The 17,744-nt window shown below is 47.2% G+C and overlaps 1 protein-coding gene across 1 annotated transcript in view; it reads left to right on the top strand.

Annotated features, from left to right (window-relative positions):
* HYKK (hydroxylysine kinase) overlaps nt 1-13,718 on the top strand; it is a 14,370-nt gene extending 652 nt beyond the window's left edge. The window contains exons 2-4 of the mRNA XM_021680615.1: nt 1,359-1,498; nt 6,668-6,851; nt 13,154-13,718. Of these exons, the coding sequence (XP_021536290.1) occupies nt 1,359-1,498; nt 6,668-6,851; nt 13,154-13,614 (785 nt within the window). The 3' untranslated portion in view covers nt 13,615-13,718. The remainder of the gene's footprint in view (nt 1-1,358; nt 1,499-6,667; nt 6,852-13,153) is intronic.
* The last annotated feature ends 4,026 nt before the right edge of the window (nt 13,719-17,744 follow it).

A 17,744-nucleotide genomic window follows, 5' to 3' on the forward strand; every position in this document is an offset into this window, starting at 1 on the left:
ATGACCTGAGCCGAAGGCAGTTGCTTAACCAACTGAGCCACCCAGGCGCCCAGACGTGGCTATTTCTTCAGTGGCCCGGGGGAAGCACAGCATCCCCAAAGTGCAGATCGGGGGCTCTGATTCAGAAGTAGTTGGAGCGCGGATCTGCTGTGACTCTTCCCCTTAGAAAGGACTTGACTGGGGAGCCTGGGTGGCTCAGGTCGTGATCTCAGGGTCTTGATCTCGGGGTCATGGGATCTAGCCCCATGTCAGGCTCCATGCTCAGCGCTCAGCCGGGAGTCCCCTTGATTCTCTCTCTCCCTGTCCCTCTGCCCCTCCTGCATGCGTTCTCTCTTGCTCTCTCTCTCAGATAAATTAAAAAGAAAGAAAGGACTTGATGAGTGACTCACTAAGGGCACATGGAGTTAGGGAAAGTTTTTTTTTTTAATAGAAAAATAATTAAACATTTTTTTTAAAGATTTTATTTATTTATTTGACAGCGAGACAGCGAGAGAGGGAACACAAGCAGGGGGAGTGGGAGAGGGAGAAGCAGGCTTCCTGCGGAGCAGGGAGCCCGATGCAGGGCTCGATCCCAGGACCCCGGGACCATGACCTGAGCCGAAGGCAGATGCTCAACGACTGAGCCACCCAGGCGCCCCAATAATTAAACATTTTTACTCATCAGACCAGCTGTGTATTTTGGTGCTGTGGAAGAGCGGAAGGAACAGAGAACTAGAAATCAGGGGTTTCTGATCCCAGCTCTGTCATTTTTGTGTGGGTGACCTGGGGCACACCACTTCACATTCCTAAGGCTGCACGTCCTCATCTGTGGGACTCAGGCCCTTTTCGCTGTAAATGCTGACATTCTAAGATGAGCCTGCAGTCAATGCAGAGCAGTCCTGGAGTATTTTAAAGGCTGGAGATTCCACTGAGCTGGTCACCCATTCTGTCTTGTTCTGCATCACTCCAAACAGCGGGGGCCCACGCCCGTCCCCGAGGAGGAGCTCTGCCCTGTGCCGACCCTCAGGCTTTTCCCAGCTGGCCCCTGCAGGAGCCTCGGAAGCTGTCATTCCTCCTATCACACTGTCCTCAATGGAAACACATGAAAAGGCGTCTTAGCCCCGTTCTGCAGCAGGCGGTTGATGTTTAGGGCTGGGGCTGCGGCGCTGTCGGTGTGCACATGGCCGGCTCCGGTGCCCGGGGTCCGTCCGTCTGTCCGGCCCAGCTTCGTGGAGTCCTGCAGACTCACTGCAGCGAAGCACGTGTATTGCTCTTGTTCGGTGACTTCTGTGATTCTCCACGGTCATAATGACCAAGGCAGGACAGCCCCCGGCCGTTTTCCTGAGAACACTTGACAGGATGTGCTTGCATCCATCCAGATGGCGGCGCCAGAGTCCCAAGCTACCTGGTGAGGCTGCTGTCATACCTCCCGGGAAGACCTGTTGCCGAGATCCCCAGCAGCCCCCAGCTGCTGTACGAGATCGGGAGGCTTGCCGGCAAACTGGATGAGACCTTGCAGGTAGGACGTGGGGGGCTTAGCTTGTTTATAAGAATTGTTTATTTGTTTAATTTTGATTTATTTTACTTAATGAATAAACCCAGGGTCAGACTCCCCTCTTACATCTGGTGCCTCCTGAGGGGTGTAGGGAAGGGAATAGGGCCGCTGATGCGAGAATTTCACGACCGCGAGGCCTCTTTCTGCCCAGGTCTGCGCTTCGCTGGTGTCTCGGCAAGATTGCCCACATTTCTAGACAGTCCTGGTGTTCTTTGTGCTGCTCCCTGAAAGCAGTCTGTACTCACAAAGTCACCCCTGCGGTGCTCATCCAGCGAGGTGTGGTCAGCCGGAGCTGGAGGTGAAGCTGTAGCTCCGTCACACGTGGGGCAGAATGACGCATGCTCAGGCGTTCTGTTCTATAGAAGCGACACCGTGGAAGACAGGTGTTTCCCCGGAGCCGCCCACAACCCACCTCCGACGTGCCAGGCTCTGGGGGAAGAGTAATGGTCCCCCGTCCGAGCTGACACACATGCCAAGAAGTAGTTTGTATGAGTAAAACACTTCCAGTCCCTCGTGAACCCCGCTCATTCCACACTTCACGCCACTCTGTGGCCCATCGGCCCTCCGTTCTTGCCTTGACTGTCCTCACTCACCACCATAGCCTCCCTGCATTCGTGCTTTTCCTCCAGTTTATTCTTTATACCAGTCCAGAGTTACTTTTTAAAATGACAGATCCGACCACGGGAACCCATCAGTGGCTTCTCGCTGCTTCGACGTGGAGGCCAAGGTCCCCGTGTGAGGCCCCGCGAGCCCCGTCCTGCCTGTCCCCCTCAAGGCCTCCGTCCATCCGTCCATCTGTGCCCCCCTCCGCCGCTTCTCTCCGTCCCTCCTTGTGGATCCCCGATGAGGCCATTCTGTCTTACGCATCTGCACACGTGCCATTTTCCAAGCCACCGGGACCTTTCCCTGCTCAGCCAAACTCCGCGTGTCCTTCAGCACATGGCTCGGGCATCACCCCCTCTGTGAAATGTCCCCTGGCCCCTCTCTCCCCATGCTCCTCCTCTTGTGACTTCTGAACTTGGACCTCCTTCTGTCGCTGGCCTTACTGAGCTGTGTGCGAGTTATCTACCGCTGTGTAACAAGCCATCCCAAAACTTACGGCTTCAAATGCAGATTTATTTCTCATGTCTCTGTGGGTTGAGTGGATCTTCTGCTCTGTGGGGCGTGGATTGGGGTCACGCATGCAGCCACACTCAGCAGGGAACTCAGCCCCAGGGGTGGGGGGTTGCAGTTCTTCTCCGCGTGGCCTCTCATCCTCCAGGATGGGCCCAACATCCTCACTTCGTGGCTGCTGGTTTCCAAGAGAGCAAGACAGGGAGCAAAATTGGAGATGTACAGTGGTCAGATTATAAGATACATTATCATGTATGATACTAAGGAGTTTAGGGAGCTTGGAGGGTTTTTATTTTTGTTTTCCTTTTTTTTAGTTTAAATTCAATTAATTAACATATAATGTATTATTAGTTTCAGAGGTAGAGATCAGTGATTCACCAGTCTTATATAACATCCAGTGCTCATCACATCACGTGCCCTAGCCTGGAGAGTTTTTTTTTTGTTTTTTGTTTTTTGTTTTTAAGATTTTATTTATTTATTTGACAGAGAGAGACACAGCGAGAGAGGGAACACAAGCAGGGGGGGTGGGAGAGGGAGAAGCAGGCTTCCCATGGAGCAGGGAGCCCGATGCGGGGCTCGATCCCAAGACCCTGGGATCATGACCTGAGCTGAAGGCAGATGATTAACGACTGAGCCACCCAGGAGCCCCCTGGAGAGTCTTTTAAACAGGCAAAGATTTCGACTTCATAGCACTCTGTGGACTGATATGGTGAACAGATTGGCAGAGAGCCAGACTGGATGGAATGCATCTAGGAAGCGAATGAATAATCAAATAAAAGCTGATTGAGGGCTTGAACCGAGGAGGGGTTCAAGATATATTTCGGAGACAGAGCCAACCAAATTTGGTGATTGATTTAATGTTCAGCAATGAGAGAAGGAGGGGCTGAGCAGGGCATGGATTCTAGCCTGTGTCTCCTGGGACACAGCCCAGCGCACAGGGAGGCAGCCCTCTCCCCCAACATCAATCACGAGGTAGCCTCCGTAGCCTAGAACAAAGAAGGGCAGAGGGATGAAGACGGGGAGTATCAGAGATGGGGGCTGGCAGGGGCTGAGACCTGTGGAGGCGAAGGCTTCATGCCCTGGAGGAAAGCTCACCAGCCTCCCCTGACTTCACGCTGTGCCCCCCTCGTGGCTACAGGGTCAGCCTGCCCACAGTGTCTTCCCCTCTGGCTGGGGTTTTAGAAGAGTAAGGTGGAGCCTTAGCAGGAGCTAAGTGAGAGAAGGGGTGGGGCTGGGAAAACCCCAGCAGTAAGATTTAGGGGATCGTGGGCGCCTGGGTGGCTCAGTTGGTTAAGCGACTGCCTTCGGCTCAGGTCATGATCCTGGGAGTCCCGGGATCGAGTCCCGCATCGGGCTCCCTGCTCGGCGGGGGGTCTGCTTCTGCCTCTGACCCTCCTCCCTCTCATGCTCTCTGTCTCTCATTTTCTCTCTCTCTCAAATAAATAAATAAAATCTTTAAAAAAAAAGATATATTTAAAAATCAAAAGTAGGGCGCCTGGGTGGCTCAGTCGGTTAAGCGACTGCCTTTAGCTCAGGTCATGATCCTGGAGTCCCGGGATCGAGTCCCACATCGGGCTCCCTGCTCGGCGGGGGGTCTGCTTCTCCCTCTGACCCTCCCCCCCTCTCCTGCTCTCTCTCTCTCATTCTCTCTCTCAAATAAATAAATAAAATCTTTAAAAAAAAAAAAAGAAAAGACTTAGGGGATCGTTACGCTATCTGTCCCAGAGACTTGATGTTTACAATCTCCTGGGAACGAGTGGAGGAAATTCTTGGCTGCTCTCTGTCACAGTCTTGTATTGGAAGTGTTTCTCGTAGCCTGGGTATGTGAGGTCTTGCTGGTTCATCCAGTCTGACCGTCAGTGCCCTTCCTCTGGGATGTTTACATTTAACGTAGTAGTGAGGACACCCTCCGACGTTCGGATTGGTGCACCGAGGGCCAGAAGCTGCAACGTCCACATTCAACAAACATGTGCTGGGCGCCCATTATGTCTGAGGTCTTTATTTATTGCATGTCTTCGTTTAGCAAAGATGACTGCGAGGCTGGTGTTGATGCTCAGATTTTACTGTGCAGGAAACAGATCCGAGATAGTAAGCAGTAGAGCCTGCCGAAACCCGGAGTGTCGGGTCCCCGGGCTGGATCCGGGTCCTCTCCCACTTCTCCTTCCGGAGCCCAGACCCTCTCCTGCGGGCTGCATGGCTAACAGCGCCACCATTTTAGGAGCGGACCCAGAACCTTCCCGGGGTGGACCGGTGCTCCCTCGGAAGCCTGACGAGAGCGTTCTATTGTACTTTCTTTAAAAATGAGAGTAAGAGGGGCGCCTGGGTGGCTCAGTCGTTAAGCGTCTGCCTTCGGCTCAGGTCATGATCCTGGGGTCCTGGGATCGAGCCCCGCATCGGGCTCCCTGCTCCGCGGGGAGCCTGCTTCTCCCTCTCCCTCTGTCTCTGTCTCTCTCTCTGTCTCTCATGAATAAATAAATAAAATCTTTAAAAAAAAAAATGAGAGTAAGAAATACGCATGGTAAAGCTTTCCAACAGTGCGAACGGGGTGAACACTTTTCTCTTCCCTGTCATGTCCACTCTTACCCCCCAAGAGCACAGCTTCTACAGCGTTTTTGTGCTTACTGTGCAGAATGTTCCTGTGACCTGCACTGGCCCTCAACGCGCCGTGTGGTCAGGAGGGTCAAGCCGTATCACATGAGGATGACCTGGCGCCGGGAAGGTTGGCTCTGCAGAGGAGGGGACTCTGGGGGGCAGGAGGGCCATCTGGGACTATGTGGTGGCAGTCAGTGGGAGACGGCCCGAGGTCACCACTGGAACCCGGGGCACGGACGCTGGTGGAGAGAGAGCTCAGCTCAGCCAAAGGGAGCGCGCAGAGCTGTTCAGGCGTAAAAAGTACCCCCTGCACGAGGTGCTCCGACCAAGGCTACTTAGCGAGCACGTGGTGGTGATAGTGGGAGCATGGGGGGTAGGGGAGTCCAAACTCCGGGTCTCGAGAACGGATGTCAAAGTCAATTGAGAGGAACGTTTTTAAAGAAGTAGAATAAAATACAGAACACCAGAATACGTCACATGTCATAGTGCACGTACCGTTTTTGGAGACTTGTTTTTTCTCTGTATGTGTTGCCTGTCTCCTGGGTTGTCCTGGAACGTGTCTTTCTCGCATGAGAAGTCCTGTCCAATGAACTGAAAGGTGCTCCACTGGGTGGCCGCCCAGGCGCCTTCAGGCGCTCCCTCAGCCCGCGGTGAATACTGACTCACCTGATCATCCAGAACTCAGTTTCCCCTTCTGTGCAGTGATGGTCAGAGCCATTTTGAACTCCAGATAGACTGGCCCAAGTCTAAAGGCCCTGGCCATTCTAGAATTTTCTATCCAGAGAACATTCATTTATTCAGCAACTATGGCTTGAGCAGTGAGTTTTGTGAACCAGGCACCGTGGTAGGCGCAGGGGGCGAACAGACAGACCAAACACGGAGCGCCGGCCCTTTACGGGGCTTATGTTCCAGTGAGGACAGACGGTAAGGCCAGAGGGTGAACTCTGGAGAGTGTTAGCAACACGTGCTAAGAGCTTGGAAAGAAAACATCAGCGGAGGAGAGGGATACGAAGGGCTGGAGAGAGGGCTGAAGCTTCAGACGGAGTGGCCGTGGGGTGGAGGTGTGCAGGCGTGGTCCTGAAGAGCAGGGAGGCCATTGTGGTTGCAGGAGAGTCTGCGAACGTGGTGGAAGGTGAGGGCAGACAGGTAATGAGGGGCAGGCCGTCTGGGGAGAACAGAGTTCTTTCTGTCTCCATCTCCTGCCGGGGCTCCGGGGAGTCCCCGTCACACAGCTACGAGGACCGAGCGAGATGGGGACGTGCCCTCAGAGCGACGAGCTCCTGCTCAGATGTGCAGTCAGCACCATCCTGTGGGGGGTTAACGGAGCACGTCGGACCAGGCCTGGGAGGGCGGTCTCTCGCCCACCCAGCTGTGCCTCGTGGTCACTCTAACTGTCCAGACTCTGAGAGTTTCTTGTCTTTGATTTAGAAATTCCATCACCCACAGTTAAGTAGTCTTCGTCGGGAGAGCTTCATTTGGAATCTGAAAAACGTTCCTCTTCTGGAGAAATATCTGGATGCCTTGGGCCAGAACCGAAACCGGGAGATTGTCGTGCAGGTCATTCAGCTGTTCAAGGATGAAATCCTGACCAAACTAAGTCATTTTCGAGAGTGTGAGTATCCCCCGATCAAGTAAGTGTTTTTCTTGCTATTTAAATTGTCAAGTTTCAGAGCATCAGAAAAGTGTGAAGATACAACTTAGTTTTACCAAGTCTTACAATTTTGCCGTGTTTGCTCCTGCTGGTTTTTAAAGAATAATACTTTTACTTCCCGGAAAATTTCCACATCTGAAATTCTCTCTAAACTTTACATGATCACACCTCTTTCCTCCCTACGGAATTTGCACATGTTCTAATAACGTTACTACATACATGTTCATAAATTATGTGCAGTAATGTTTTGCATGTTTTCCATCGTCAGATGGTATCAGACGGTGTTACTGTCCTGCAACCTGCTTTTCTTGGTCAACATTATGTTTTCTGGATTGATCCATTTCGTATATGTAGTTCCAGCTCATTTATTTAGTTCATTATTTTAACTGCTGAATAGTATTCCACAGCATGTATGTACCATAGTTTATTTGAACGTACTGTGCTATTTTTGGTCTTTTCTCTTGTTGATAGAATTTTAGGTTGGTTCCCATTTTTTTTGCTACATCACAGGGCTCTAGTGAGCATGCTAGTGCATATCTCCTTACGGACGTGGATGACAGTTTCTCCGGGGTGGAAGCAGCCTTTGACAGGGCATGAAGCACGGGTCAGAGGACAAGGAAGGAAGGGGCACTGCAGCAAGTCTGACATAGGCAGCAAGCTCCCTCTTGCTTCTGCTTTCAGTCGTGCTCAGCTCCGGCTGCCGTCACAAAGTATGGATACGGAGGGGTGCTTAAACAGCAGGCCCAGATTTCCCTCAGTTCTGGAGGCTGGGAATCTGAGGTCAAGGTGCCAGCACAGTCAGGTTCTTTCCCAGGCTCCAGCCACCTTCTCTCTGTGTCCTCATGTGGTGGACAGAGAGCACCGTGCTCTCTGGTGTCTCTTCTTAGAAGGGCACTAATCCCGCCATGAGGGCCCCACCCCCCCAAAGACCCCATCTCCAAATACCACCACACGGCGGGGGGGTGGTGGGCTTCAACATATGAATTGTTGGAGGGGGCAGTCACAATTCCATCCATAGCATTTACTTTGTGTAAACATAATGCAAGGTGGTCGCATAAAAACAGAGTTGATTTTCCCCCTCAAATTTGCACCCCCAACTCATCTTCATCTCATTAAAATGGTTTCCACCATTCACCTTATTGATCTAGCCAAAAACCTGGGAGTTGGCAGCCTTAACTTGGTTCTTTCTTGCACACCTCACATGCAATCAAATTCTACCAGTTCTAATTTTACTTTCTCCCACCTTTACTACTACCGCTTGGCCCAAGCCACCCTCATTTCTCATCTGCGTTATTGGGTGTATGACATCATGCATGCTGAGGTAGGACTGCTACGTCATAGGACACGTCTACATCCAGCATTACGATATGACGTCAGTTTTCCAAAGGGGTTGCACGACCGTATGCTACCGCTAGCAGAGGGTGAAAGTTTTCATTGCTCAACACCCTTGCCATCATCAGACGTTTTAACTCTCACCAATCTGATGTGAACGTAATGATTTCTCACTGTGGTTTTACTCTACATTTCCCTATTGACTGGCCATTTGGATAAACTCATTTGTGGGGTGCCTAGTCAAGTCTTTTGTCAGTTTTTCTACTGGGATTTTTTCTCATTGATTTTAGAAGTTCAGAATATTTTCTGGATACAAATCCTTCGTTGGTTATATGTGTTGCAAATATTTTGTCCCATTCTGTGGCTTGCCTTTTCACTCTCTTTATGATGTGTTTTGATGAACAGTCTTTAATTTCTTGGTTTCAAACATATCCATCTTCTGTTCCATGGTTAGTGTTTTGTGCCTTGTGTAGACATTTTTCCCTACCTTGTGGTCAGGAAGATATTCTCCTATGTTATCTTACTAAAGTGTTATAGGTTTGCCTTTCATTATAGGTCTATAAGCCATCTGAAATATACATATGGTGTAAATTTTTCTTATGGCTGGTAACTTTTTCACCAACATTTATTAAAAAGCCATCTTTTCTCCCTTTGTTTTGCAGTACCACCTCTGCTATAAATCAAATGTTTTGGGGGCTCTCTATTTTATTCCCCTGTTCTATTTACCTGTCTCTGCTCCCAAACCACACTGTGTATCAGCTAGGCAAGGTTCTGCTGCAGTAACAAATAGCCCCCAAATTATTGTGGACTGCAATAGCAAAGATTTAGTTCCATGTCCAGCATGGATCGGTCGGGGTTCTGTTCTGTGTATTCGCACTTTGGGATCCGGATACATGGAACTTTCACCAACTGGAGTGTTGCTGTAGTTGGGGAAAGAGAATGTAGGACACTGTACACCTTCTCTTACGTCTCCGCCCTGAAGTGATATCACTTCTGTTCATATGTCAAGGCCAAAAAAAGTCACATGGCCATACATTATTATTTTTGTTTCATAGCCAAGTTTGCTTAGATTTACTCATATATTGGTTTCATATCTTTCAGCACCTCAAGCTTTCTGCCTGGTGTCATTTTTTTCCTGCCTGGAATACATCCCTTAGAATGTCCTCTAGTGCAGTTCTCTAATGGTTAATTCTCTCTGATTTTATGTGTCTGAAAATGTTTTTATTTTCTCTTCATTTTTGAAGAATATTTTCACAGCCTATAGGACTTTAGGTTTCAGGGTTTTTGGGTTTTAGGTTCCAGTGTCTCCTAGCTTCTCCATTCCTGCTGAGAGGTCAGCTGTCGGTCTGTAGCTCCTTTGAAGACTACCTGCCTTTTCCCCTTTGGGGTTCTTGTAGGATGTTCTCTTTTTCTTAAATGATTTTTTTTCTTAATATGCTTGGGTTTCTCAAATCTGTGTGTGGATATTGTCTTTCATCAGTTACAGGAAATTCTTGCCAGCCCTATTCTCTTTCCTCCTTTTGAGCTCCAGTTAAGTTCATGTTCGGTCTTCTTACTAAATCTTCTGTCTCTTCTCATCTGTGTGTCTTCTCATCTGTGTGTGTGTGTGTGTGTGTGTGTTTCATTTTTTCTGTGCCCATGCTGTATTTTGGATAATTCTCTAACATGTCCTCTAGTTTATTGATTCTTTCTTAAGTTATGTCTAGTCTGTTATACCCACCCACTGCATTCTTAATTTCTTTCATTATGTTTTCCAGTTTTAGAAGTTATTTTTTAATTAAAAATTTTTTTAAATTATTTTTTGTTTTAATTCCAGTATAGTTAACATGCAGTGTCATATTAGTTTCAGGTGTACAAGATAGTGATTCACCATTTCCGTGTATTATACAGCGCTCATCACCATAAGTGCACTCATTAATCCCCATCGCCTGCTTCATAGTAGTTCTTCTGGTTATTTTTCTAGAATCATTGCCTTGTGTCCAGAGAACTTACTATATATCAGCACACAAGGAAATAAGGCAACATGAGCAAGAGCCAAAAGAAACTAACTTGAGGGGCCCCTGGCTGGCTCAGTCTGTAGAACATGCGACTCTTGATTTGGGGTTGTAAGTTCAAGCCCGATGTTGGGTGTTGTGTTTACTTAAAAAAGAATTTAAAAGTCTTAAAAAAAAAGAAACTAACTCAAAACTGAATTAAGACTTTGGTAACTAGAATGACTTGACATAGAATGTATTCACACAGCAGCCTGGTTTTGCATTTGGTTTCAAGGTTCTGCTTTTGTCCTTCTGCCTCTGTGGACCCACAGCAGCCTGAGCAGTGGACTGAGAGCAGATTTGTCATCCTTTTATGAGTTTGGTAGGCCTTCCACTGCCTTTCGCATCATGTAGTGAGCCTTCTCCTACACCCAGCAGGTAGCAGTTCCGGTTCCGGTTCTCCCAAAGGGGTAATGCACATTGCTGACCTGGAGCACAGGAGACAGACTGTGGCTGCATTCCTTTTCTGTGTTTTAGTATATAGATCGATCTTGTTTTTGAGGCTGGCTGTATCTTTATTTTCTCTTTTTATTTTCATCATTACTATGTATCAAAGAATGAATTCACTCTGCCACCTTGATCAGAACACCTTCTGTTTCTTTAATTCTCAAATTCAACAACTTTTGTCATTTTTTTCCCCAGGCATTAACTAGCTCTAGCATTTCTTGATAGGCCATTGGACATGTGGATAGAAGCAATAAAATACTTGCATAAATACAGATTGCATTCACGAAGTAACATATTTTATCGATTCTAAAATCCCACTTGATTGCATAAGATGCATCATTACTTTGCCTCTAAGGAAGAAAAAATGTTGCCAGTGAAACCATGATATGGCGTCAATTCTATAATGCCTCCCAATTTCACAAATGTGTCGTCTAGAATCTGTGGTTTACAATAATGTTCATTGTTTCTGCATGTTACCCACTGTGCTAAATTACTTAGGCATGATTTACACAGTCCCAAGTCACATAGAAGAAATCGGCATTATACTCAGAAGTGAATGTTATGGACTTTCTATCACACGCTTATCGTAAAGGACATGACTAAATGCTTCATGCTTACAGATGCCCTCATCTCTTCCTAATCCTTAGCCAGGGTTTTATTTTATTTTATTTATTTATTTATTTTTTCAATACATGAATTTTTTTTTATTGTGTTATGTTAATCACCATACATTACATCATTAGTTTTTGATGTAGTGTTCCGTGATTCATTGTTTGCATATAACACCCAGTGCTCCATGCAGAACGTGCCCTCCTCAATACCCATCACCAGGCTAACCCATCCTCCCACCCCCCTCCCCTCTAGAACCCTGTTTGTTTCTCAGGTCCATAGTCTCTCATGGTTCATCTCTCCCTCCAATTCCCCCGCCCATTTCTCCCTTCCTTCTCCTAATGTCCTCCATGCTATTCCTTATGTTCCACAAATAAGTGAAACCATATGATAATTGACTTTCTCTGCTTGACTTATTTCACTTAGCATAATCTCCTCCAGTCCCATCCATGTTGATGTAAAATTGGGTATTCATCTTTTCTGATGGCTGAGTAATATTCCATTGTATATATGGACCACATCTTCTTTATCCATTCATCTGTTGAAGGGTATCTCGGCTCTTTCCACAGTTTGGCTATTGCGGACATTGCTGCTATGAACATTGGGGTGCATATGGCCCTTCTTTTCACTACATCTGTGTCTTTGGGGTAAATACCCAGTAGTGCAATTGCTGGGTCATAGGGTAGCTCTATTTTTAAATTTTTGAGGAACCTCCACACTGTTTTCCAAAGTGGCTGTACCAACTTGCATTCCCACCAACAGTGTAAGAGGGTTCCCCTTTCTCCACAAAGTCTCCAACACTTATTGTTTCTTTCCCTGTCCATTTTTGCCATTCTAACTGGTGTAAGGTGGTATCTCAGTGTGGTTTTGATTTGGATTTCCCTGATCTTAGCCAGGGTTTTAAATCAGAATTTCTCAGACTGTTCCTGATAGAAGACAGGTATGGTTTTTTTCCCCAACCCACTGCAGCCTGCTGCATGATCCTACTGTTCATGACCAGTTCATAGCTTGCACCACATATGACTTACCATGTGAATCCGATAACACCGAACTGGTCTATACACTGTTAATGGGATACATCCACTGATCTTGCTCTTAGCTGACAAATTGCTATAAACACTCTAAATTTTTCCTAAACACTCTCAATTTCTGTTTTTATCTCATACACACTAGTAAGAGTTTGTGGACCAGCACTGACCACAGACCCCCACTTTGAGTGGTACTAACTTGGATATCAACATCTAATCTAGTAATCAAAAGACTGGGAAAATTCAGAATTATTTGTCATCAGAAATTTTGGGGGGGAAATCCTAGGTTAAAATAAAGACACATCTGGCCCATTCTAGGACTTTTGCTTTTCTTTGTTTTCTTTTTTTAAGATTTTTTTATTTTAAGCAATCTCTACATCCAACATGGGGCTCAAACTCACAACCCCAAGATCAAGAGTTGCATGCTCCACTGAGTGAGCCAGCCAGGTGCCCTTAGGACTCTTTGTTTCATGTAATAATATGAACATATGTATATTCTTTTTAAATATTTCTGGTTTGGGGCAGTTCTGCCTCTCCCTTCACTCTGCTAGCAGTCAGAACCAGGTGTTTGCAACGACCACAAACTGCATCGTCTGGCCTTGTACTGATTAGAAGCGAAAGCAAATACAACCACTGAAATTAACTGCTTTTTCCTCCTTTCAGAGGAAATTCTTTCATTTCAGGAAAAATAGGGTTTGACTCTACCTCTGACTGCTCATCCCATTTGAGTGGCCATGCCCGAGAAACAGGAAATGGGCAGAGAAGGAGCTGGGGAATTAAACGTTTGTCCATGGCTTGATTTTTCTCCTTGTAGGTATCAATCATGGAGATCTTAATGACCATAATATTTTAGTGGAGTCCAGCAAGTCAGCCTTTGGAGATGCTGTATATCAAGTGTCTGGGATTTTGGACTTCGGCGACATGAGCTACGGCTACTATGTGTTTGAAGTGGCCATCACCATCATGTACATGATGATTGAGAGCAAGAGTCCCGTACACGTGGGAGGTCACGTCCTTGCAGGGTTTGAGAGCGTCATCCCGCTGACGCCCGTAGAGAGGAGTGCCTTGTTTCTCCTCGTGTGCGGTCGCTTTTGCCAGTCCCTCGTCATCGCTGCATATTCTTGCCAGCTACACCCAGAGAACAAAGACTATCTCATGATTACCGCAAAAACCGGGTGGAAGCACTTGCAGCAGATGTTTGACATGGGCCAGAAGGCTGTGGAAGAAATCTGGTTTGAAACTGCCAGGTCTTATGACTCTGGGGTCTCCATGTGACCCGGGAGCCTTCACATGAGCTCCGATCATGAAAAACCCAAGGGGACCAAATCTAATTCTACCCAGGATTTCCCTGCACAGTGAGAAATGAACTGATGGAACAGACCAGTGCCCGTGAAACCACAAAGGCCTTCAAGCAATCTCACGACCACTCTTTAAATTTACGCAAGTGCCCCCTGAGCAGACACGTCTCTCTGGGGGTCCAGCTAGCCTCATGTATAAAACATGCAGGAGGATGTTTAGAGTCAGATAATCTCTCAAGGACTGTCCAGCCCTGAGCTCAGTGACTGTGCTAAACTTTGAAAGGAACACATGTGTATGGATAGATTCACATATTTTAAAAATTGGGCGTCACACAGGCATCTAGATAACACAGCACCAATTCTGTGAAGCCTCCTCCTGTTGCTCCATTTCTCTAGAACCCCACTGTTCTTGTCTTCATTATGGCACGTCACTTGGTATCCTGGAGTATGTCCGTAGCCTAAGAGGGCAGAGACTACATCAAACTATTTTTTCGTCTCTCATCCCTTTTTTTATACCTGATACAGCGCTTTCCCCCTGGTTTCAAAGGATGTTTGCAAAATTAATGTATGCTAAGAGAAAGGTGTGAGAAGATACGGCACAGACTAAGATACAGACAGTGTTCATAAGAAAAAGCGTTAATGTGCTTGAGAGGGTAGTTGAAACTGGACCTCTAGAGATGGATGCTGGAAGGCACTGGGCCTGCGAGGAAGCGAAGAAAGACCTCTGGGCAAGGCCACCAACTCCTGTGTGAGCTACCTAAACATCACAGTTACTTATCAGATTGACACTAAGAAAGTCTCTAAGCAGATATTTTAAAATCGCTCTCATTTATGGTTCTTTTCATATGAATATGTAATGTTGGTGAACCGTAGCTCACGGTGTACTTGACGTTCATTATACTTCTGTTTCCTTCGCTGATTTCTCTTCATGTCTCCCTTCGTATGATTTATTAAATGGCTCTTTACTTATTCTTGTGGGTTTGTCCGTTCTCTAAGACGTCTCAAGTCTACAAGCCTGGTCATTCAAACACCCTTTCAGTGTTGTCTCTTTCAATATATGTGAACAACCACTGCTCTGTCTGTGGAGTCGCCTCGTTAGAGGAAATTCAGGTGTAGTTGATAGGGGTTTATGATGAGTAACAAAGACACTCCTCTCTCCCCTACCATTCAGGAGATTACAAGGGTTTTAGAGGCTTTGTCCCAGAACCAGGACGAAAACCAAACTGTATTTCTTATTATATCACAGTATTTTACATGCATTATCTCATTTCATCTCCACAACAAACCCCCGAGAGAAGTAATGCAATTATTAATTCCCATTTTCAAATGAGGAGTTTACTTACAGAGCCAGGGTCCCAGTCCTCTCCTTCTCCCACCCATCATGCACGCACGCGTGAGCACATCTGTATCAGGATCAAATGAGATCACTCACATGAAAGCACTTACACTTCTAAAATTTAAGGCATTGTATATATATATATATATATATATATTTTTTTTTTTTTTTTTTTTAAGATTTTGTCATTACTGGGGCTCCTGGGTGGCTCAGTCGTTAAGCATCTGCCTTCAGCTCAGGTCATAGTTCCAGGGTCCTGGGATTGAGCCCCCGCATCCGGCTCCCTGCTTGGCGGGAAGCCTGCTTCTCTCTCTCTCCCACTCCCCCTGCTTGTGTTCCCTCTCTCGCTGTGTCTCTCTCTGTCAAATAAATAAAATCTTAAAAAAAAAAAAAAAGATTTTGTCATTATTTTTTTAAAGTAATCTCTACCCCGAACGTGAGGCTTGAACTCTTGACCCCAAGATCAAACCCACCGAGCCAGCCAGGCGCCCCCATTGTTTTTTTTTAATCTAGCTTGACTCTTCAGGAAATTGGGGACCAGAAAAATGAACGGAATCTTGGATTTCACCCCCAGACCATTGTTCATTCTCTTACACCATGAAACTCTACAGATCTCCTTCTTACTTGGGTTCTCCTTCACTGAATTCCTAATGCAAATGTTGCTGGCCACTATCTTGATATTTAAACATGCACTGCCTGGCACTGGCAGTTTACCAGTTGGTGTTTGTCCTAGCTTATCTCCAGTCAGTCAGTTCTGTGTAGTTTTAAACTCTGGAGGCATAGGGCCGCCTGGCTGGCTCAGTTGGTAGAGCCTGTGACTCTTGATCTTGGGGTCATGAGTTTGAGCCCCACACTGGGTGAAAAAATTACTAAAATTAAACAAACTTAAAAAAAAAAAAACCCACCCACGTCTTTGGTGGCATAAACTAAATAGTATTTTTTTTTTAAGATTTTATTTATTTATTTGAGAGAGAGAGAATGAGAGAGAGCACATGAGAGTGGGGAGGGTCAGAGGGAGAAGCAGACTCCCTGTCGAGCAGGGAGCCCGATGCGGGACTCGATCCCGGGACTCCAGGATCATGACCTGAGCCGAAGGCAGTCGCTTAACCAACTGAGCCACCCAGGCGCCCAAATTAAATAGTATTTATCTTCTGTTCTTAGCTCCATGCCAGGCCCCTAGCACACCCTTAATAAACTGCTGGAATGAATGCATTTCTACAAGAGTCAGTCTCTGGTCCTTGCAACCACTGAGGAGAAAACCCATTTCTAGATTTGGGGATCAGTGCCCTATGCACAGCAAAGACTCTGCTCTTGCAAGTGGTTTTTTCTGTCCGGGCTCTTATCCCCTCCAGGCTGCAGAAGAACCTTACTTTCTGGCATTCTTATCCTTAATCTCTCCAACCTACGTCCATCCTTTTAAAGGCAGATAAAAACTCTAGGTGTGTATATTGCTGTGTGACAATTTAACCAAAACTTAGTGGCTTAAATCTCAATCACTAGTGTCTCATGGATTCTGCAGGTATAAATTCAGACAGTGGGACAGCTGGTCTCTGCTCCACAAATGCTTGGGCCCCCGTTGGGAGCTGATTTGGGGGTTGGGGTAAATTCAGTGACTGAAGACTAAAACTATCGGCAGCAATCTTCACTCACGTATCAGGCAGGGGATGCTGGGACCTCGTCTGAGCTGGTGGCAGAACACCTCTCCATGTTCTAAGAACGACCATCCCAAGAGTCCAAGACATCTATCATCTATCATCTATCATCTTTTATGACCAACCGCTGGAAGTCATACAGTGTTAACTTCTATTGTTGTCCCAGGCCCACCCAGATTCAAGGCAAGGGGACCCAGGGCCTCTGAATGGGAAGCAGCCACACCACATTGTGAAAGGAACACGTGGGATGGGACACCGTGAGCCCTCATCATCCTAAAACATCACTTTAGTGCTCCCCGTGACCTACAGAAAAAAAAATTCTGGCATTGAAGGCATCTTACAAATTGGCCTCAAATGCCTTTCCTCCTTTACTTCCTTTGTTGTCTCCTTCATTCTGATCAGGCTCAACTGCTCGGTCACCCAAACTAGTCAAACTCATTCTTCCCTCTGCCCTTTTTCTCACCCAATCGCTCTTCTGTCGACCTGAGATTCTGCCTCTCACATAACTTAGTTATCGCTTGTCTAATTCTGAAGAATAAACTGAGGCGGCAGGGATCCTCGGAGATTCCGAGTTACACTTGGGCCTGAGGATGCACAGCGGCCCGTCGGGGTGGGGCCCTCTGCCATTTTGCCTGGCTCACCTCCTTGTATGCCCGGGAAGCAGGAATGACTGGGGAGGTCTCAAAATACAGCTCATTCCCAGACTACCTCTTCTTCAGAGTCCAGATCCCCCAGGAGTAATTTTTCACCCAACATGAAGAGGACAGAGTCCCTGCCCTCTAGGCCTCTCCGTGGAGGAGAGACCCCATAGTAACCCAGATCTCGTCAACCTTGCAACCCAAGGCAACTTAAACCATGAACAGCAGGTGGTTGACAGAGGGACCGAAGCCGCAGGGAAAAGGGTGGAGGGACGGATAGCGAACAGACACCGAACAGTGTCAGCCAAGCTAAATGCTGTGCACCTTGCTAGTAGGTATGGCCCTAACTCGGGCGGGCAGATGAGGAAAGAGGCTGAGACCAGGCATGAGCTCTGTCCCCGTCGAGCCCGGTCCTGGCCTGAGCGGGGGTGGGGGTGCTCATGAGCCCCATCCTGGCCTGAGCGGCGGGGGGGGGCTCGTG

Source organism: Neomonachus schauinslandi, chromosome 9 (genome assembly GCF_002201575.2).
Source record: "Neomonachus schauinslandi chromosome 9, ASM220157v2, whole genome shotgun sequence".
NCBI lineage: Eukaryota > Metazoa > Chordata > Mammalia > Carnivora > Phocidae > Neomonachus > Neomonachus schauinslandi.